At 43.9% G+C, this 23,396-nt stretch overlaps 1 protein-coding gene across 1 annotated transcript in view; it reads left to right on the top strand.

Moving 5' to 3' along the window:
• Nucleotides 1-23,396, top strand: part of piezo1 (piezo type mechanosensitive ion channel component 1 (Er blood group)) — a 308,724-nt gene that overhangs the window by 121,987 nt on the left and 163,341 nt on the right. Inside the window, exons 7-9 of the mRNA XM_070977141.1 lie at nt 9,204-9,375; nt 15,589-15,696; nt 16,371-16,443. Of these exons, the coding sequence (XP_070833242.1) occupies nt 9,204-9,375; nt 15,589-15,696; nt 16,371-16,443 (353 nt within the window). The remainder of the gene's footprint in view (nt 1-9,203; nt 9,376-15,588; nt 15,697-16,370; nt 16,444-23,396) is intronic.

Genomic DNA, 23,396 nt, shown 5'->3' with positions numbered 1-23,396 from the left:
AATGCAGCAGTGTGCGAACTCCCTGCATACATACCTCTGGTGAATAAACAACCACCAATCATAAGGTATGTGAGAAGATGGTCAGAGGAGTCCAGTATGGCATTGAGGGACTGTGCTGAAACCACTGACTGGCAAGTGTTGTACAGTCCTCACAGGGATGCCAAACTGACAACCTGCATTACGAACTACACTGACTTCTGTGTGGAAAACATGATGCCAACCAGTAGTGTACAGTGTTTCCAAAATAACAAACCAAGGCCATTGGATACCACAGAACACAGCAGTAGTATCATGAGTATCATTCTTGTATCAAATCAGATAATTTTGATGCAACATTGCTCCACAGTTGTCCAACAGGAGTGCATTCCCAAAACATGAGAGTAAACGCGCCCCGAGCTTTTAAAGAGCACAGCTTGCAAAAAGAATCAATAATTTTCATGTGATGGAGTTTGGTTTCTCAACAGATTTGATTCTGATGTCTGATTTGGTAATTTGCAGCACAGGGACTCCACAGGGGACATTGCTATCCTTTCTTCTTCACCCTCTACACATCAGACTTCAGACACAACATCAACACAGCCACATTCAGAATTTCTCAGATGATACAGCCACCATTGGACGTGTATCACAAGGGAACGAACTGGAATACAGGGAGGTCATCCAGGTCATCATCAACTCTGTCATCTGGTGTGTACTGAAGCACATGCACATAAACGCCACCAAGACAAAGGAGGTAGTGACAGACGTCCACAGGAATGTGCCATGGATTACACCGGTGAACATCCAGGGTTTGGACATTGTATCAATCAATCAATCAATCAATCAATCAATCAATCAATCAATCAATCAATCAATCAATCAAACTTTATTTCTATAGCACCTTTCATACATAAAAATGCAGCACAAGGTGCTTAACAAAAGATAAAAACATAACATAGCAATATAAAAGCAACTACCCCTCCCAACACACCTGCAGACATACGTCATGCACACACCCACCCGCACACAAGCACACACATACACATACCCACACACACCCACCCCAACGAAAATGGCAGGGCACTGAGGCATCATGAGAGGAAAAAGGAAAAGAAAACCACCTACGGGGAGCTCATCCGCACTGTGAAGGATCACCGGCCGTGGCCACAGGGAGCGCCGCCACAACAGAGACCCCCAACCCAGACAAACCGGGGTGGACTCCACACGCAGTGCAGAGCCCCCCAGTCCTCTGAGCCCGAGGGGTCCCCAGGACGATGCCCCGGTGGGCAGACCAGACACCCCTCCCAGTGTGGAGGCCCCCCATGAGGAAGCACTGGAGCTAAAACCTAAAAGACAATAGAATTAAAAGACTTAGAACCTAAAAGACAATAGAATAAAGGACCTAAAACCTAAAATTTAATCAAATAAAAGGACCTAAGAGCTAAAAGATAAAGTACTCGGATAAAACATGTCTGAGTTAAAAGAGTATAAGAAATCAATTGAAAGCTAAACTAAAAAGGTATGTCTTGAGCCTTCTTTTAAAAACATCAACAGTCTCTGCAGTCCTGATGCACTCTGGCAGGCTGTTCCAAAGCTTCAGACCATAATGGCTGAATGCTGCTTTCCCGTGGGCTTTGGTCCGAACCCTTGGAACAATCAAAAGGCTGGTGCCAGAGGACCTCAGGATCCGCGAGGGCTGGTATGATAAAAACAGGTCAGATAAATAAAATGGCCCAAGACCGTTAAGACACTTAAAAACTAATAAAAGCACCTTAAAGTTGATCCTGAAACACACGGGGAGCCAATGCTGCGATTCTAAAACCGGTGTAATGTGTTCCCGCCCTCTGGTCCTCGTCAGCACATGTGCGGCTGAGTTCTGTAGTAATTGTAAGTTATAGATAGTCTTTTTGGGAAGACCAGAGAGCAGGGTGTTACAATAATCTAGACGGCAGGAGATAAAAGCATGCATCAGCACCTCCGTGTAAGCCTGAGAGAGAAACGGGTGGACTCTGGCTATATTTTTAAGATGGTAAAAACCAATCTTTGTTATATTTTTAATATGAGGAATAAAACTAAGCTCAGAGTCAAAAATGACGCCCAGGTTCTTAACGGATTGTGAGGGTGTAAAACCTTGTAGTTTTGGTAAAAGTGTCTCTCTCTTGCCTTCAGGACCAATAACCAAAACCTCTGTTTTATCCTGGTTGAGCTGTAGGAAGTTTTCTGCCATCCATGACTTAATGTCTAAAATACAGTTTAAAAGGGTATCAATAGGCCCCATGTCATCAGGAGACACGGCAATGTAAAGCTGTGTATCATCAGCGTAGCTATGGAAACTGATGCCGTGTCTCCTGAGGACATCCCCAAGGGGAAGCATGTAAAGATTAAAAAGTACTGGACCTAAAATTGACCCTTGGGGTACCCCACATTTCATTTCACGGGTTCCGGAGGAACATGTATCCAAACTTACATAGAAACAACGGTCTGTGAGATAGGAGTAAAACCATTTAAAAACAGTACCAGAGAGGCCCACCAGGTTTCTGAGTCTATTTAATAAAATGTGGTGATCTACTGTATCAAAGGCAGCACTTAGATCCAGTAGCACCAGGACTGTGAGTTTTTGTGAGTCCACATTACACCTGATATCATTTACAATCTTTAAGAGGGCTGTCTCTGTACTGTGGTTCACTCTAAAACCAGACTGATATTTCTCTAAAATGTTGTTAGTATTTCTAAAATGTTGTACCGGTCTGTCGTGGTGAAGAAGGAGCTGAGCCGAAAAGCGAAGCTCTCAATTTACTGGTCAATCTACGTTCCTACCCTCACCTATGGTCATGAACTTTGGGTCATGACCGAAAGAACGAGGTCCCGGATACAAGCGGCTCAAATGAGTTTCCTCCGCAGGGTGGCGGGGCGCTCCCTTAGAGATAGGGTGAGGAGCTCTGTCACCCGGGAGGAGCTCAGAGTAGAGTCGCTGCTCCTCCGCATCGAGAGGAGTCAGCTGAGGTGGCCCGGGCATCTCTATCGGATGCCCCCTGGACGCCTCCCTAGGGAGGTGTTCCAGGCATGTCCCACCGGGAGGAGGCCCCGGGGAAGACCCAGGACACGCTGGGGTGACTATGTCACTCGGCTGGCCTGGGAACGCCTCGGGATCCCCCCGGAAGAGCTGGAGGAAGTGTCCAGGGAGAGGAAAGTCTGGGCGTCCCTGCTCAGACTGCTCCCCCTGCAACCCGGCCCCGCATAAGCGGAAGAGAATGGATGGATGGATGGATGGATGGATGGATGGATGAAGATTTGTTCCTCAAAGAATCCATAAAATGTCTTTAAAAGTGATGTGGGGATTGGATCTAAAAGACAGGTTGTTGGATTTACCTGGGAGAAGACTCGACCAAGTGTCCTCGCATCAACCAGGTCAAAACTCTCCAGTGTTTCCTCGGGTAAAATCGACTGTCCAGGTGCGTTAAAAGTTACATTCTGATGTAATACAGACCTGGATCTGATGTCGTTGATTTTACTTCTGAAGTGGTCTGCAAAGTCCTCGCAGAGGGCATCCGTTGGTGTCTCGGGGGATTTTTTAGAAATGGTGTTAGTTAAAAGATCGAAGGTGGAGAAAAGTAATTTTGGGTTGTTTTTATTATTTGAGATGAGGTTTGAGAAATGGGATATTCTTGCCTGTTTGACTGTTTTATTGTACGATTTGAGTTGTTCACGGAATATTTCATAGTGAACTGTGAGTTTGTTTTTTCTCCACCTTCTCTCTGCAATCCTGCATAGTCTTTTTGATTTTTTAATTTCATCTTTACTTCTCCACAGTGGTAAAGGTTTTGTTTTTACCGTTTTTGTTAAAAGTGGAGCCACAGAGTCTAAAGTTGATTGCAGTTTCCTGTTAAAATTGTCAACAATAAAATCACAGGGTGCAGGTAAGACTTCTGCAGGAGTGCTCTGTAAAATCTCGATATAATTTGCAGTCACCTCAGAAGTTAGGTGGCGTTTCCTCACTGTTCTCACTGGGGTGCCCTAATGGTTAAAACGGGCGATGTTAAAATACACACAATAATGGTCCGACACCGCCACGTCAACAACAGAGGACACACCAGTAGAGAGGCCATAAGTTATGACCAGGTCCAGGGTGTGTCCTCTGTTGTGAGTTGGCTGTGTGGCGTGCTGTTAAAAATCCATGCAATTTAATAGGTTTAAGAATTCTCTGGACAGTGAGTGCGAGGTGTTATCAACGTGCAGGTCAAAATCGCCAGTTATTAAAATTCTGTTATAAGTGGTGTGTATGATTGATAAAAGCTCTGAAAATTCACTGCTAAAAGCAGTGGAATGATGGGGTGGTCTATAAACAGTGATGCAGAGAACAGGAGGACTGCTAAAAACAAAGGCGTGATGCTCAAAAGATGAATAATTGTTAAAAAAGACTTCCTTTGACAATAAAACATTATTAAAAATTGATGCAATCCCGCCTCCTCTCTTGCCTCCCCTGGTGGAGAATAAAAAGTTAAAATTTGGTGGGCAAGCCTCAGTGAGAACAACTGGTGCCAAGCCATGTTTCTGTTAAAAGTAACCCATCTAACTTGTTGTCTAAAATCAGGTCATTTATGATAAAAGATTTGTTTAAAAGAGAGCGCACGTTCAGCACAGCCAGGTTAATGTTCTTGCTGAACTTGCGCTCATGATCACAGGGAGATAAAATGACCGGGTGTATGAGGTTATCCCTGTTAAAAGCACTCTGTGAGTGCGGGGAAAACGTCTGCCTGTAATGGTTTGTATAATAAAGATGTCCGGTTTCGGTGGTAATGACAGCTGTGGACTGTAGGGGTGTAATAGTGAGTGTAATAGTATTGTGAACAGCTGGTGTGGATGGAGAAGAGAAATCTGGGGAGGGGGTGTGACAGGTAAACAGTCAGTCTCGTGGAGCATACTGGACGGCGTGGTGAATATTAGCAGTTAGCATTTGCCTGCCGAGCCTGTTGGGGTGAACTTCGTCGGCCCTATAAAAGGAGGGACGGTTCCAAAACAGGTTAAAATTGTCAATAAAACCAACGTTAAAAGCTCTGCAGATGGACTGTAGCCAAGTGTTTAGATAAAGTAGCTTGCTCGCCATGCTCCGTGATGAGACAGTGTGGGGAGAGGACCGCTGATAAAAACGGACTTACCACAGTTGTTTAAGAAGTTAAAAAGGTTGTTAAAATCCCTTTTGAGCAGCGCAGATGGCCTCTGAGCGGTGTCAATGCAGCCCACGTGTACTAAGACACGGCTTATGGAGGATGGGAGTGACCGCAGCAGACCTGGAAGTTTCTCCAGGATAACTGGGACTGTGGCTCCTGGAAAGTAGTGAGTGGCTGCGTTGAAAAAGCAAATTCCCCGGATTATTGAATCGCCCTCTACTAAAGTGGTTGGAGGGAAGAGCGGACGAAGTGGTGGAGGTTGTGAGGTCCCATGGCTAGATGATGCGTGGTCAGCGCTGTGCGTCCAGACAGACGGGTGCAATGTAGGGGATATTTTGTCGGGCCTAAGAGAGGGATTCCCCGCTGGCTCCGGACGAGGAAGACCACCGGAGCGCTGGAGCATGGCCTCTTTCAGGATCTGACGTCAGGCAGAAGAGGTCGCGGACCGGGATGAGGACCGTTGAGAAGAGCCCCGCGGAGCTGGGGTGAAATTTTGCTGTGCTCGGCGGGGTGTGGGGCGAGTTGTTCGCCTAGGTGCGTTCACCAGGACAGGTGGGAGATCCGCTGAAATCATTTAAAATCCTGGGAGGTGAAGAAGAAGGCTCCAGGTTCGCAGCCAGTGGTGGAAATTTGTGTGAGTCCAGGATGTTAAAACGATTTTGAAGCTGGATGTCACAGGTTGAGGGAGCATGGAATGACAGCCTCTCCCTCCTCTTGCGGTCGCCAACAACCACCCAGGTGTCCGTGTGTAAAGGAGTGGAGCTGACTGGGACTTTGGGTTTAGCCCCGAGGTGGAACCAGGGGTCCTCAGGAAAGGCGGATGGAGTGGAACCAGCGGTCGGTGCGGTAGAGCCGAGTATTGAGGCAGTGGTGGTAGCGGCCAGAGCAGGAGCAGCAGCGGGTGGAGTGAAGCCTGCGGCCGGGGCCGTAGTCGTGCGCTGCGTGGAGTCAGTAGTCGAGTAGGGAGCCGTGGCCTCAAGGTCTTAACTGGAAGCAGAGACTTGTGCAGGGCCAAAGAGGATAGTGTCCAGGTGTCTCTCAGCTTCCTGGAGTTTGTAGAGAGTGGAAATCCTCTGCTCCAGCTCAGCGATTTTCTTGCCGAGGGCGAAACAGCTTTGACAGCCGGATGGCGAGGTAAGTGGAGCCATGGCTTGCTGAGCTGTGCTCAGCTACTTTACTTTTCTTGAGATCGAGGCGTCCGATTACTGAAATTGTTTCTCTGATTAGGAGGAGTAGTTAAAAAGAAACAAGATCTGAAAGGTGTACCATAAATATGTTGCTTAAAATATCATAAAAAGTCCGTTTTGACCGAGGCGTTTGGTGGAGAGACACAACGCCGATGCAACGCTAACGCATGCGCACTCTTCCCAAGTATTTGTACTTGTAAACGAGTACAAATACCTGGGTGTTCACCTCAACCACAAACTGGACTGGACAAACTACAGATGTCCTGTCTAGGAAGGGCCAAAGTCATCTACACCTGCTCAGAAGACTGAGGTCGTTTGGAGTATGTAGGACACTGTTTAAAACTTTTTAGTGACTCTGTGGTGGCATCAGCAGTTTTCTACACAGTGGTCTTCTGGGGTTGTGGAGGCTCTGAAAGGGACATAAAAAGACTAAACAAACTGGTCATGAGAGCTAGCTCTGTCCTGGACTTCCACATAATATACATAGACATAGTTGATTTTTTTTTTAATTGTTTTTATTCTGTATCCTTATTTTGCTCCTTCTATGCCACTGTTTTTGCCTACTTTTTAATACTTTGCTGGCTGTAACAACTAAATTTCTGCAGCGTGGAATCAATAAAGTTTTATCTGATCTTATCAAACAATTATTTTTTATGTTTTTTGAGTATTTGGCATTGTGTGGGCTGATGGCTTATAAAATGTGTTCCAATTTGTGTGCTGTTGTATTCAGTGGTGGAAAGATGGAAAGAGTACTATAATATTTTACTTCAGTAAAAGTACTGTTAATTTGAAAACATTCAAAACAAGTTAATAGTAGGCCAGTCAAATATATGTCAAATATGGCAGGTTGGTCACAGATCATACGCATCAATATGTTGCTGTTGGAACCTCTCTAGTGTCATTTCTTAGATGCCCCTCTTTAGCATAATGCTTTCATGTGCTGTTGAAGTCAGGTGCTGTAGTTTAAAGAGCGACAAATGTTTGCATTTGGTGATTGGATGGGTCAAACACAGGACTTTCCTCTAGAAGACTGGGGGTCTTGGTTGCTTGGTAATTTAGGAAATGGTATCAAGGCAGGATGGGAATAGCAATTGTGGGCTCAGGATGGGCCTGGACAGGCAACAACTAAAAAAGACAGTTGGGAACAAGGAGGAACAAATCAGGACTGTGTGATAAGTGAAGATTTTTTTTTTTTTTTTTTTTAACTTCTACTTTTACTACTACTTTTATCATCTACTGAAACAATGTTCAAGGTAGCAAGATTTATGTCAGGGTTAGATGTAGTAATAGTTTCTTTATATTGTGAAATGCTATATTATTGCTTTCACTTGAATGTATCATGTCAATAAACTGTAACATTAAGCATCTTAATTCAACGATTATCACATTATCTGTGATAAGTCCTTCAAGAACCTTAAACTTAACTTAGTACCCCCGTTGACCTGGGCACACTGCATTTGATTTGTGCCTCGTGATGGGTATTAGCTTTTTATTCCGTATCCATTCGTACCTCTGATATGCTGTTGATGATTTGTCCTGTCAGATGTGTTACAGGCCTTTTCAGACTTGGACTTTGGCTCCATGTTTTCTATTTTGTGAAATCAAACTGTGAAATATGTAAAGATAGAACAATTGTCAAATGAACTAGAAATAATGTGGGTTTTGAATTCATTCTTATTTTAGAGTAAAATAGCAATTAATTAAGGCCATATATTAATGTGGGCCTGCATAGTATTCTATTTTGACATGTGTATGTGTTAGGTCCCTGTGCTTGATTGAGAACTGTGACGGACTCTGAAACAGGACTCAGATGCAGAGCGGCAGAAATCACAGTTTATTTCAAAGTAACAACAAAAGAAGGAAACAACTGAGGGCGCCGATAAACGGGAACGGAGATGACAGTCTCTGCTGGAGGACACTTGACAGCTTCTAATGAAAAAACACAAAACTCCGTTAAAGAAATGCACACGGGCAAAAGGTCCAAAAACAAACGCTGGAGGGAAAACTCAACAGCCACTACAAAAAACTCAAAATCACCACTCGGGGAAAAAGCTCACTGGTAAGAAGAAACTCAGGTGCTGGAGAAACTCAACAACCTCAGGTAAGAACTCAGGGAGGACGGGAAAAAACTCCGCTGGGAAAAAGAGCACAAAGTACACAAAAGAAACAACAAGTGCTGGAGAACAACTCGACAGACACTTAAACAGAAATCTCCACAAGGGGATAGCACTCAGGCAGGAACAAAAACTCACAAAAGTCACTCAGCGTGCACAAAGGCAAATGGCTGGAGAACACGAGGCAGGGGTCAGGTAATTGGCACTGAGATGTGGACACAAGCGTAAGCGCGGGTATGATCTGGCACCAGAGTGTGGGAGAAGCCTGCTTAAGAAGGGGAGTCCTGATTAGCGGCAATTAGTGACAGGTGTGTCAGGTAGAAGCTCAAACCCCAGCAACGATCAGCCCCGCCCCTGCCTCGCTCTAGCCCTGAAAGAATACACAGAACAAATCAGAGCAGATCGCTAAACCACGGCCACAACAGAGAACAGTCTGAACTTGGCCACTAAGGCAGACTCTCATTCTGATTTTCTCAGTGAAAGTTGACTCGTCTTTCAATAACTCCACATGACTACTAACTTAAAAAACTGACAGTATAGCTTTTAGTCTCTCTTGTGACTGTACCATTCCAAACCCTCCCCCCAGATTATTGCTTTGTGTTTGGATGTCGATTACTGATGCCACCTTTTCACACTTGCATTAATCCCAACTAATTCTGTTAAGCATTTGTTCAACATGCAATTTGCTAATCATGTGCTGCCGTCTTTATCCCCAACCTCTCACTATTTATTTCTTTAACTCTGTTCCTTTCTAGACTGTTTGGCCTAAAGGATATCGTCATACCCGGAAACTGCTCCTCGCCCTATGACCTCAACCTTAATACCCATCATGATTGGCCAGTTTATGTCAACCCAGGAATACTGTTCCTCCTCTACATTACCATATCAACTGTTCTCAAGACAGGATGTCATGGAACACCTAACCAGGTATCTAATACTTCTTCTTTATTGGCACAGACTGATTTCTCTCGAAATGTTTGGATGATTGGGAATAACATGATGGGTAAGATGGCACAGATGTATGGTGACACACTTCTAGCTACTCTCTTTAGGAAGTTCGATGACTTCAAATCACATTTTCTTTTTCACAATTTTTGTGAAAAAGCTGAAGCAAAGTAATACATATAGCCTTACTTGAGGACTTTGGCTTGATTTGGGAAATAAAAAGTAGCTTTGCTGAAAAATATTTTTACATTTCTCAAAGTCACTTCAAAGTGTTAGAGAAAGGCAACTGGACTTGCTTGAGGTTTTAGAAGATATTCCACCTCTCATCCAAGGGCCTTCTTCAGTTGTCTTAAGATGTAGGTGTGTAGGTCTGAAGGAACCATAAACGGAATGGCATTAAGATTAAGATCAAGAATTCCTTTATTAATTAAACCCAACACAACACAACACAACACAACAAGCATATGCTGTGCTTCAGTGAACACAACAACACTACATGCACATGCCATGCTTTTTTGGTGAAATTGCTTCTTCCGTATTTAACCCATCCTGGATGTCCTTCCTCCGTGGCAGACCAGGAGCGGTGGGCTGCCAGCTGACAGCGGCGCCCAGGGACCCAGTTCCTTCTTGTCACCATTGGTCAGGTGGTTATCTTCTTGCATGTTTTTTAGTGTGGGTTTTTTTATGGAGGATACCCCAGGTTAACACGGGGAGAACATGCAAACTCCACACAGAAAGGCCCCTTTCCTTGAGCAGCAGGCACCGAAGGCATGGTGGAGGACACACCCACAGTGCCCACAGCGCCTCAGGCAGGAATTGAACCCAGGACCTTCTAGCTGTGAGGTGACAGTTTTACTACTGTCCCATCGTGCCACCCCATCCTGTGCAGTGTATGCAGTCCAGTGCAGCAAGGAATGCACATACTTGTACAATGGGGTAACAAAACAACCACTTCACAAGCACATGGCACAACACAGGAGAGCCAACAACACCATGAGTCCACCACCTAATGACTCTGGCTGACTGATTGCTGGATGGGTCAATGATCCTGCAAGCGGATAAATGCCTGGGACTTCTCATCAGTCAGTGAAATCACTATATCAAGTGGTGCAAGGACAAGACCACCAAAATCCTGAGAGATCCCAGCCACCCAGACTATGGTATGTTCTCTCTGCTCCGCTCAGGAAGCAGACATTGCACATCGGCGGCAAGGACTGGGAGATTCAGGAAGATAAGATAAGATAAGATAAGATAAGATAAGATAAGATAAGATAAGATAAGATAAGATAAGATATACCTTTATTAGTCCCACAGTGGGGAACCTTCAGGTATTACAGCAGCAAAAGTGGATAGAAAACATAGAGGGCATCAGTAAAAAGGACATTAAATATCAAACCAAACTATATAAACAAGGAATAATGAAATATAAACAAACAATACTAATATTGCACATTGATATGAACATTGCACATTGATATGATTGCACATTGATTTGAATATGAACAATCAGTACTGACATTGCACATTGAGTGATAGTGCTCCTGACAGGAGTATTGATAGTGAATAGGTTCCTATATTGCACATAGGAATTGATATATTGCACTTTAAGTTGAAATACACCTGGACAATTTTTTTTACAGTATGAATGAACACAGTTAATGTGTATTATAGTGCAGTCATATTGAAAGTCTTGTGAGTGTGTGGTCTACTGGGAGCACTGCTGGTTGTGGAGTCTGACTGCTGCAGGAAGAAAGGACCTGCGATAGCATTCCTTCACACACTTTGGGTGAAGCAGTCTGTTGCTGAAGGAGCTCTCCAGTGCTGTTAAATGGCGCATTTCCATTACACAGTTCCAGCTCTACTCAACTCGGTTCTACTCTACTCGGTTTGGTTGAGTTCCCATTACAATTGAGTACTTCATAGTACCTCCTCAACATAGGCGGGGTCGTCATACCACGGCTGCGCAAAACTGCCATGACGTCAATTTGTACGTGACGCAAACAGGGCCGACAAACAATGGAGGACATCGAGGCGATGTTGTATCTGCTGCTCGGTTTGTGGCTTTTTAGTCTGGACCTTGTCGACAGACCACAGTGATATTTTATGAGCAGCCATTTCCCTCGAGTGAGGATAAAGAATAAAGTCAGCGGTTGCTGTTGCCTGGCGTTACAGTGGAGGGGGCGGGATTATTTTTCCGGTGTTGGACGTCGCAGACCAGTGACGACACTCTCCGGCCAATCAGTGGCCAACAGGCTGTGGACATCACACATATAGTATCGCTTCTACTTGCTTGGAACCTCGCCAGAGCAGGTACTTAAAATAGTATCGGGTACCAGGTACTATGCCTAATGGAAACACAAAACAACAGGATAGAGTAGAGTCGAGTCGAGTAGAGCCGCGCTAGTGGAAATGTGGCAAAAGTGTCCTGCAGGGGGTGGGAGTCATTCTCAATCATGGATGACAACTTAGCCATCATCCTTCTCTCTCCTACCAGCTCCACTGAGTCGAGGGGGCATCCCAGGACAGAGCTGGCCGTCTTGATCAGTTTGTCAAGTCTCTTCCCGTCAGCCGTCGAGATGCTGCTCCCCCAGCAGACCACTCCATAAAAGATGGCTGATGTCATAAAAGGTCTTCAGGAGTGCCCCCTGCACTCCAAATGACCTCAGTCTCCTGAGCAGATAAAGTCTGCTCTGGCCTTTCTTGTAAAGTGCGGTTGTGTTGTGAGTCCAGTTTATTGTTCAGGTGAACACCCAGGTACTTATAAGATGTCACCATCTCAATGTCCATTCCTTGGATGTTCACCGGTGTCAGGGGGCAGAGTGTTCGTCTGCGGAAATCCACCACCAGTTCTTTGGTTTTCCCTGCGTTGATCTGGAGGCAGTTCCACTGGCACCAGTCCACAAAGTCCTGCGTCAGTTCTCTGTACTCTCTCATCCCCATCTGTGATGGCCGATGATTGCAGAGTAGTCAGAGAACTTCTGCAGGTGACAGGTGGGTGTGTTGTATGAGAAGTCTGTAGTGTAGAGGGTGAAGAGGAATGGAGCCAGGACCGTTCCCTGCGGGGCCCCTGGGCTGCAGACGACCATGTCAGACACACAGTCCCGGTTCCTCACATACTGTGAGGACGGTTAGTGAGATAGTCCAGAATTCAGTGTGTGAGGTGATGGTTCACCCCATGTGCTTCAGCTTGTCCCTCAGAAGTGCAGGCTGAATTGAAAGCACTGGAGAAATCAAAAAACATGATTCTCACAGTACTCCCAGGTTTCTTCAGGTGAGAGAGAGCTTGGTGATGGAGGAAGATGACGGCGTCGTCCACCCTAATACCAGGCTGGTAGGCAAACTGAAGTGGATCTAATGATGGACTCATCAAAGGGCGGAGATGAACAAGGACCAGCCGCTCTAGGGTCTTCATTAGATGGGATGTTAGTGTCACCAGCCTGTAGCTGCTGAGGTCCTTGGGGTGCAGAGTCTTAGGCACTGGTACCACGCAGGATGTTTTCCATAGCTGTGGCACTCTCCCCAGCTTCAGGCTCAGATTGAACATGTGTTCAACAATCCCGCACAGCTAGTGTTGTTTTTGGCGGCCTGTTATAATTTTAGTCTTAGTCTAGTCTTTGTGTCAAGCTGTCATTTTAGTTTTTATTAGTTTTAGTCATGTTCATACTCTTGTTGGTCTAGTCAAGTTTCAGTCGACTAAAAGTCTGAGCATTTTAGTCTTATTTTAGTCAGAATTATCTGTCTAGTTTTCGACGAAAACTGATGACATTTTAGTCTAGTTTTAGTAAATGAAAATTGTAGTCTCTTTTTAGTAATCAATTCTATTTAACCAAAATAACGTTAGAACATTTCGTCTCGTTTTGTTTTAGGCAAAGAAAATGAAGAGACATGTTAGCAGAGTTTTTATTTTGCAAACCACCTTTAGTCTTGTTTTTATTCGTAAACGATATTGCATTATGTATTTAATTGTAGTTATTGTCACATGACCAGCATTTACGTTGCGTCTCGTCTTGTTTTCGTCACGTGATAACGGTTCATTGACGACGATATTTAGTCAGAATTTTCATTGACGAAGCAACTATACGCACAGCTGATCTGCGAGGACTTGAGCGGCCTGGAGCTGATGCCGTCTGGGCCTGCAGCCTTCCTCGCTTTGATCCTCTGGAGCTGGTCTCTCACCTGGATTGTTGTGAGGGACAAGTTGGTGCAGGGGGGCTGTGTGCTGGAGGGTGTGGGTGGGGGGTTGAGTTGATGAGGTGAGCGGTGGGGGGTGGCTGTGAGCTGAGTGTTGCAGAGGGGGAAAGGGGGGGCCACAGCGTGGAGGGCTGGGCCGGGGAAGGGCAGATGACTGATCAAATCTGTTGAAGAATAAGTTCAGGTCATTCGCTCACTTTTGGTCCCCTGCAGCTTGAGAGTCAGGTTCCTTGTGGCCAGAGATGGTTTTTAGGCCTCTCCAGACTCCACTGACATTTTTTTCCTACAGCTGAACCTCCATCTTCCTTCTGTAGTTGTTTTTCCCCTCACGGATCTTCCTTCTCAGCTTCTTTTGCACAGCCTTCAGCTCATCCTTATTTCCTGACTTAAAGGCCCTCTTCTTCTCCTTAAGGAGAGCCTTGTCAGGGTTAATCCACGGTTTGTTGTTGGAAAAACACCGTACAGTCCTGGTGGGTAGGGTGTTTCCACACAGAAGTTAATATAGTCTGTTATGCAGTGTGTGAGACCCTCAATGTCCTCTCCGTGAGAATCACAGAATTCCTCCCACACAGTTGTCTTGAAACAGTCCCTCAGAGCCTTGTCAGCCTCGTCGGACCATTTCTTCACAGACACAGCTGGTTGCCTGTGCACGAGAAGTGTACACAGGCAGGAGATGAACCAGGTTGTGGTCAGATCGAGAACATCATGAGGCTGCACTCCCGTAGTCCCTCTGGTGCTGGGTCAGCGCCATTAATTCGTCCAACTTATTGGGAAGAGATCTCACATTCCCTATGATAATGGACAGGAGGACGGGTCTGTATCTCCTTCTTCTGGCGCAACGATCAGCTCCGGCACGGCTCCCCCCGTCTCCTCCTCTTCAGCTCACGGGGAAAGCCGGGTCTCTCGTGGGGCAGCAACACGGTGTTACGGAGTGTCAAAAGCTGATCCCTACTGTAAACAATAGGACCCTGGATGCATATGGGGTCCCCAGACACGGTCGTAAACAATGAAAAAAACAAGAGAAAGACCAGAGCAAACACGGCGACTTTGGTCTCCATAGTGCCCCAATCAATTGCGAACACTTTAATATATTAAAGAATAATAAAAAAAAAGATGAAACTAAAACGGAAAAAAGCTCACAGTGAGCGGGAGCTGCTGTAACAGGCTGCCACTAGTGCGGCGCTGGAAGTGAAGTGAAGGAAGAGTTTCTTCCCCCAAGCCGTCCAATTTCTGAATGGCACTGATTAAGCACTTTTGGAAAATAGGCACAAGTATTTATTAAATTAGAGTTCACCACTTTCCCCTATCTGCAATAACCTCCTGACATCTTGAATGTATTATTTTCTTGTCTATTACTGTCTTCGTGGGTTGTTTCTGTGTTTTGTTTTGTTTTTCTTCCTTAGCATGGAGCCGACTGGATCTGAATCTGAATCTGAAAGTCTTATAGAATCTCAAGCATGTCCAATTACATTTGTATCGCACTTAGAAATACCATGACCTGGATGAATGAGAATCTTCAGAAACATATTTCTCTAAGTAAGATATTGGTCTTGGTAACATTCTTAGATATAGTAAAAGAACTAATATTGAAAAAATTCAGTCAATTTACAATCTATTTTTGTTCACATCAACCCTGTTGATCTCTAAAGAACAAGAAAGGTTTTTCACATTACCAAAAATATTCCTGGTTCTAAATGTTGTTTTACACTTTTTTACATCTCTGAAAAATAGGGAAATTACATTTATTTCAAACAAATATCTAACATGGCCCACTCTGCCCAGCTCAGACCTCAAACACACAATTGACTTTGTCCTTGGTAGAGCAAGGATTTAAAATGGAATACAAGTGCATTTAACACCTGTGTTGCCAGTGGAAAAACATCCACCCTGACTCTGCTACCAACCAAAACTTTAGCACAATGATTGTAGATTCTTATTCATTTGAATTGAAAAAGCTGTAAATTTGGATATCTATTTATTCTCAGATGCTATATTTGTGTTTAGCAGGTTGAGGAGGAACAGAAGCAGGAGAAAAGGGAAGTGTTAAAGGAGGAGATGGTGGAGTTACAGTCATGGAATCAACAGAAAGATAACCAGGAAGATGACACACAGGTAAAAAAAACAAAACAAAAACAAACCCTCATATCTCGACCTTTTTTAAGGACATTGTAGAAGCCATTTTACAATGGTCTTTATTAGTTTAGTTTTACAGTGAATTTGAGTTTCATTTAATTTAAGTAGACAGTAAATTATGAATTGCATTACGTTATGAATATTAAGGAAAGAAAACTATTTATTTTTCTCTTAGTTTGAATTTATTTTAGTAATATTTGGTTATGGGTGGAGTATCTAATTGTATATGGCCAGGCGCACAGGTGGTATGGTTAGTCCTTTTGTTCTGTGAAGGTGAAGAAGAGTGTCACGGCAAATGTTTTTTGACCGTTTAATTTTTGAATCATGAATTATGCGCTTGGACTTTTTGCTGTCATGGATTCAAATTAATAATGGAATTGTGGAACAAATGTGAAAATAAAGGAATGCTGAGAACAGATCCGTGGTTACTGAAAGTTGTTTTCATATTGTGGACTGTGGATATGCGTCAAAATTACCTATCACCTAAGTGACAATTTTACCTTCTGGGAAAATTATCACTTCAGACATCATTCAAAGGCCATACTCTGTGATGCCAACAGAGCCCCTGAGAGGTAGTTGGCAATGTCCACCATAAAGGACAAATCATACAGACACAATCATGTTTTGGGTATATGTGTGTGATTCTCTTTCAGGTCATGCTCCTGTCTATGGGAACAGAAAGCAACCAAGGAGGAAATGTGGCTGAAGAGAGTTTGCCAGATCTGGGTAAGAAATACAATTTTTTTCTCAGAAGTCATCCGTAACTAAAACAGTTTGTGTATGTGTCATTAAAAAAAGATTGAAAAGACAACATTACAACAGTGTAAAATCTATCAAGCCAAATCAAGCATATTTATATACATTTCCATTAGACTTTTTTTTTTCTAAATCTGTTCTGAATTGGTAAATTGCTCCCAGGTGAATCTTGACTTTATCTAATGAAGGGAAATTTGTGGAACGTCAGGAGGTAAAGGAAGACTGCACCGTAATTCCTACAGCACTGCATGTACAGTTTTTCCTAAGGAGATTGTCCTATGTTCACATTTCTACTTTTGTTTTATTGTTTCTTTCTTTGTGCTATCCAGTGCTGTCTTCTCCTTTCTGCATCGCAATGACATGGTCTGTTAACAAATTACAGTACAAACAGTAGAAGCGTAAATGTGAACATTGTCCATTCTCGTGCAATCAATCTCCCACATACACTAAGGTGTAACTCACAATTTACAATAATTGTCATCAAATTTTTAGCCATAGTTTACATCATAACATCCCTCCAGAGTACACTGTTATATTGACAACATGACTAAGCAATTTGACTGTCTTATCTGTACACATTGACACAAGAACATGTTATTCTGATGGTACTGACATGTTCATTGACACAGATATTTACTTTTTGCAAATAACTGCCTTCTGCAGGTAATCCATGGTGTTTTGCTATTTGTACGAATTGTTTTGACAAATGCACTTACTGTTTTGCAAATGTCGAAGATGATTCGAGAAATATATCAAAGTGATTGAGAAAAACTGTAACGTAGACTTAGTCTTACACTGAACTTTATTAATCCCAATTTGGGAAATTCCTTTGTTGCAGTAGCAGGTTAAACAATACACATGAACATCCATCCATCCATCCATTTTCTATGCCGGTTATCCCTTTCGGGGTCGTGGGGGGGCCGGAGCCTATCTCGGCTGTCAACGGGCGAGAGGCGGGGTACACCCTGGACCGGTCGCCAGCCGATCGCAGGGCACATACACACAACCATTCACACTCACACTCACACCAAGGGGCAATTTAGAGTCACCAATTAACCTAATGAGCATGTTTTTGGTCTGTGGGAGGAAGCCGGAGAGCCCGGAGAGAACCCACGCATGCACGGGAAGAACATGCAAACTTCACACAGAAAGGCCCAATATGAATGTTGGGTAAAGGAATCAAATCGAATCTTTCACCCAGCTGTCCCTGATATACAGTGTGGACGTTCCCCTGTTGTTTACCAATCCTCTATACAATGTAGAAATCACTTTCCCTGTATTGTTCTTATATGCTTTACTCATTGTTGTAATCACTTCATTCAACTCATATGGAAGCTCTGGTTTTATTTCTTTGTCAAAGTAGTCTCGTACCTGTAGATATCTAAAATGGTCAGAGTTGTCCAAGCCGAATTCTCTTTTCAATTTCTGAAAGTTTTTAATTTGACCCCTCTCTATTATTGTGTTTATGGCTGTAATGCGGTTGATACTCCATTGTTGGAACCGGATATCCAATGTCCCTAGTTTAAATTTAGGATTATGAGCCAACCAGCTCAAAGTTTTGATTTCCCTCTCCAAATTGTATTTCCTGACCACTTTTTGGTTTGTGGGAGGAAGCTGGAATACCCGGAGAGAACCCACGCATGCACGGGAAGAACATGCAACCTTCGCACAGGAAAGCCCCACCCAGGGTTCGAACCTGTGACCTTCTTGCTGTGAGGCACGCGCACTACCTGCTGTGCCACCCACATGAACATATTGTTCTTAAAAAAGAAAAAAAAAAAAATATATACACACACACACACACACACACACACACACACACATATATATATATATATATTTTTTTTTTTTTTCAGATTCCATTATTGATCCCTGACGGGAAATAGTTTTTGTCGCAGGTGCTCCATACAAGAATGAAATTAGAAAGTAAAGAAAAGAGAAAGAAAATATATATAAAAATCAAGTATAAAAACAAAACAAAACAAAACAAAAAAAACAAATATACAACAAAATATAAAACAAAATATATATACTGAGAAAAACTATATACAGAAGGATGTGCAAAGGATGTGCAAAATTGAATTTGAAATATGTATCCGTATAATATCAGGCAGTGAAAAGTCAGTGAAAGTCCAAGGGCCATTCAGAGGGAGGAGTTGTACAGGTTGATGGCCACAGGTAGGAATGATTTCCTAGTCTTGAGTCTTGGTGGGATGAGTCTCTCACTGAACGTACTCCTGTGCCTGGCCAGCACATCATGAAGTGGGTGTGAGACGTTGTCCAAGATAGTCCATAGCTTCGTCAGCATCCTCCTCTCTGACACCACCATCAGAGAGTCACACTCCATCCCCACAACTTCACTGGCCTTGCAAATCAGTTTGTTGAGTCTGTTGGCGTCTGCCATCCTCAGCCTGCTGCCCCAGCACACAAAAATGTACAGAATAGCACTTGCCACCACAGACTCATAGAAAATCCTGAGCTTAGTCCGGCAGATGTTGAAGGACCTCAGTCGCCTCAGAAAATAGAGATGACTCTGGCCCTTCCTGTAGAGAACATGTTCTTTGCCCAGTCCAGTTTATTGTCAATATGTACCCCCAGGTACTTGTAATCCTCCAAAATGTCCACACCAACTCCCTGGATGGAAACAGGGGTCACCTGTGCCTTGGTTCTCCTCAGGTCCACTACTAGTTCCTTAGTCTTTGCCACGTTTAGTTGCAGTCTGCTCTCACCATGTGACAAAGTTGTCCACAGCAGCCCTGTACTCATCCTCATCGCCCTTGCTGATACATCAACTATCGCAGAGTCATCAGAAAACTTCTGAAGGTGGCAGGTCTCTGTGCAATAGTTGAAGTCCGTGGTGTAGAGGGTGGAGAGGAAGGGAGAGAGGACAGTCCCCTGTGGAGCCCCAGTGTTGCTGACGACTCTGTCTGACACACAGTGTTGCAGGCGCAGGGCTGGAACTGGAGGGGGGTCCAAGAGTGGCTTAACCATGGGCCAGAGTTGCTCCAGGACGAGTCTCTCCAGGGTCTCCATGATGTGGGAGGTCAGTGCCACAGGTCTGTAGTCGTTTGAGGCCCTGGGCCGTGATGTCTTTGGCACAGGAACGAGGCACAATGTCTTCAACAGCATGGGGACTCTCTGGAGAATTAGGCTCATGTTGAAGACATGGTGAAGAACTCCACACAGGTGGGGGGCACAGGCTTTGAGCACCCTGGGGCTGACAACATCAGGAACTGGAGCCTCGTTTGAGTGGAGTCTCATCAGCTGTCTTCTCACCTGGTCAGCAGTGAAGCACACTGTGGAGGTGACAGGTGGGGGAGGGGTGTAGTCCTCTGGTTGGGGAGTAAAGTCAGTCTGCCAGTCTGAGGAGGTGTGAAGAGGGCTCACACAGGAGGATGGGGGGGGTGAGAAGGGGGGGGGGGAGTGGTTGATGGTGGTCATCGAGGACAGACAGCAGAGGAGTCAGAGGGGGGATGAGTCAGGCCTGAAGTGTCAAATCTATTAAAAAACAGATTCAGTTCATTTGCCTTGTCAACGCTTCCTTCAACTCCTCTGCTGCTTGTCCTGAAGCCAGTGATGGTCCTCATACCTCTCCAGACCTCTCTCAAGTTGTTCTGCTAGAGTTTCCACTCCAGCTTCCTCCTGTATTTCTCCTTAGACTCCTTGATTTTCACCTTCAGTTCCCTCTGTATTGTTCTCACCTCCCCCCTGTTGCCAGCTCTGAAAGCCCTCTTCTTCTGATTGAGGATGACTTTGATGTCCTTTGTCACCCAGGGCTTGTTATTTGGATGACAATGGACAGTCCTGGCTGGGACAGTGGAGTCCACACAGAAAGTGATGTAGTCCGTGATGCACTCTGTGAGCCCATCAATGTCCTCCCCATGCGGCTGACAGAGTGCCTGCCAGTCTGTCACCTCAAAACAGCCCTGCAGTGTCTCGTATGTCTCCTCTGACTATCTCCTCACCGTCCTTGTGGACGTAGGCTGACTCTTCGCCAAAGGTGCATAACAGGGAGTGAGGTGTGGTCTGACCTGCCCAGAGGGGGGAGGGGAGAGCAGCTGTATGCATCCTTGACGTTAGCATACAGCAAGTCCAGGGTTCTCTCCTCTCTTGTCGGACAGCTCACATACTGCGTGAAATTGGGCAGTGTTTTTGCCATGGTGACGTGGTTGAAGTCACCCGAGATAGCGATGAATGCACTAGGGTGTTGAGTTTGCGGACCACGGGTCACGGCGGGGGGGAATGACGTCACATGCTGACATCGGGTTGGCAGAGGGGGGGATCTAAACACAATTATGGCATGTAAAAACTCCCTTGGCAAATAATATGGCCTGAGCCCAACAGCCAACAGTTTAATGTCCGGGCAACAGATACGTTCCTTGATGGTAATACACACACACACACACACATATATTAGTGCTGTCAAAAATATTGTGGTATTAATGCGTTAAAGAATTTGTAGTTTTTTATAAGCTGTGGCCACTGCTAGTAATGTAAGAAAAACTACAGGATCTGGTTGTAAACCGGAAACAAAACACTAGGTACGCCCCACGCACATGCTTGGTCTTGCCTGCTCACTAACTGTAAAAGTGTAGGCTACTGGTTTGTGTGGATGTCAAGTGCGAAACCCCGAAATGGATGCGAACAAGATTCTGAATGGAAAGTTTAGTTTCAAAAAGTTGCCAGATGGGTCAACTGACTTATCTGTGTGTAGTGTTGGTGTGAACTGAGTTGTCACCGTAGCACATGCAGTCTGAAATACCACTTGATGGAAAACACTCTGCGAATGCGAATTCTCCGCTGCCTCTTTGTCAAAACCAGGCGACAATGGATGCCTTTGGACAGAGGCATATGGATGCTATTAGGTTCAAAGGAAACTTAAGAAAGGAAAGTTTCAGCTATGGTTCAACTGCACAATAGCCTGAGTCCTAGTTTACAATAATGTGCACTTTGTAACTTTATTTTGGATCATGCTGTTTTGATCTCTTAGAAAGGGTTGTTGAAGGGCCTTTTTTGTACTCAAGTATTTATTTTTTTGTCATCTGTTTATTGACAGTGTTAAATTGTGTAAGATTTGATGCTCAAAGTGAGAATGTTAGTGTGGAATATAACACTACACGTTGTTGTTTTCAATTAAAAATACATTTGCACAAACCAAGCCTGTTAGTTTAGTTTAGTTTATTTACACATTCTTGAAGAAAATTCAAATATAAACAGCAAAAGATACATCACATGTGCAGGTGAGGTAGAAACCCATCACAGGCTTATCTAAAAACCCCACCTAGGGAAATTAAAATGAAATTAAAATTATATAAGTAGGGCAGCACGGTGGCACAGCAGGTAGTGCGCATGCCTCACAGCAAGAAGGTTGCAGGTTCGATCCCCGAGTGGAGCCTTCCTGTGCGAAGGTTGCATGTTCTTCCCGTGCATGCGTGGGTTCTCTCCGGGTATTCCAGCTTCCTCCCACAAACCAAAAAGTGGTCAGGAAATACAATTTGGAGAGGGAAATCAAAACTTTGAGCTGGTTGGCTCATAATCCTAAATTTAAACTAGGGACATTGGATATCCGGTTCCAACAATGGAGTATCAACCACATTACAGCCATAAACACAATAATGGAGAGGGGTAAAATTAAAAACTTTCAGAAATTGAAAAGAGAATTCGGCTTGGACAACTCTGACCATTTTAGATATCTACAGGTACGAGACTACTTTGACAAAGAAATAAAACCAGAGCTTCCATATGAGTTGAATGAAGTGATTACAACAATGAGTAAAGCATATAAGAACAATACAGGGAAAGTGATTTTTACATTGTATAGAGGATTGGTAAACAACAGGGGAACGTCCACACTGTATATCAGGGACAGCTGGGTGAAAGAAAGTAGAATTCAACTATCTGAAGAAGATTGGTTTAACATATGTGGTGTTCAGTGAACCACCACCAGCTCCAGGATGTGGAAAGAATTTTGCTGCAAAAATATAATCCGGTTCTTTATCAATCCTAAAATTAAGAGCAGATGTCTATCTACACAACAAACATGCTGGGGATGGTGTGGGGAACAAGAGGCAGACGACTTTCATGTATTTTGGGAATGTGCTCGAATGAGAAAATATTGGAATGATGTATAGATGGAGTTGAAAACAATTTTGGGATATGATATACCGAAGTCATGTGAGAAACTATACCTATGTAACCTGACAAGCGAAAATGTCCAGTGTGGAGATCAATATTTGATTAAAGTACTGCTAGCAGCGACCAAGAAGGCAATCACCAGGAAATGGTGTAAAGACCCGCCGACATTGAAGAACTGATTGGACACAATTGAAAAACTATTTGATATGGAAAGACTCACTCATATACTAAGAAGCCGAATTTGAAAGGAAATGGGTCAAATGGACAACGTACAAGTCCCATATCAGAGACACCACTTGAGCCTTGAAAGTAATTGAAGGAGCTTATAAACCACATCAATAATGTATGTATTCTCCTGATGCTGACACTGATGTTTTGTTGCATCTGTTTTGTGTATTATATAATTATTATATAAAATATAAAATATAAAATTGAACAATAAAATTTTAGGTGACAAAAAAAGAAAACAAGGTTCCCATATTAGTCAAACTTCATTAGAGAAAAAAAACAGAAGTGAACAGTAAAATTATTACCTAAACTGCCTGTTGCAAACATCCATCACAGTTTCCAGACAAATTTCCTTCTTCAGCTTTGACCTACTTTGCTTACTTATGTTTACTACACAGTCATCCTGTTCAATGAGGGATTGTAAACAACATTTCAGGGTGAACTCACTTTCAGTTGACTTCCAAAAAGTGTTTTCGATAATCTGGATAAACTGTTGGTTCGTTTCCAACCTGTCTGATCATCTGACTGCTCCTGTTTCTTAACTTTTTCTGACTTAATTG

Source organism: Chaetodon trifascialis, chromosome 13 (genome assembly GCF_039877785.1).
Source record: "Chaetodon trifascialis isolate fChaTrf1 chromosome 13, fChaTrf1.hap1, whole genome shotgun sequence".
NCBI lineage: Eukaryota > Metazoa > Chordata > Actinopteri > Chaetodontiformes > Chaetodontidae > Chaetodon > Chaetodon trifascialis.
Note: the sequence above shows the minus strand (reverse complement) of the source record. Positions and strands in the feature narration are given on the sequence as shown.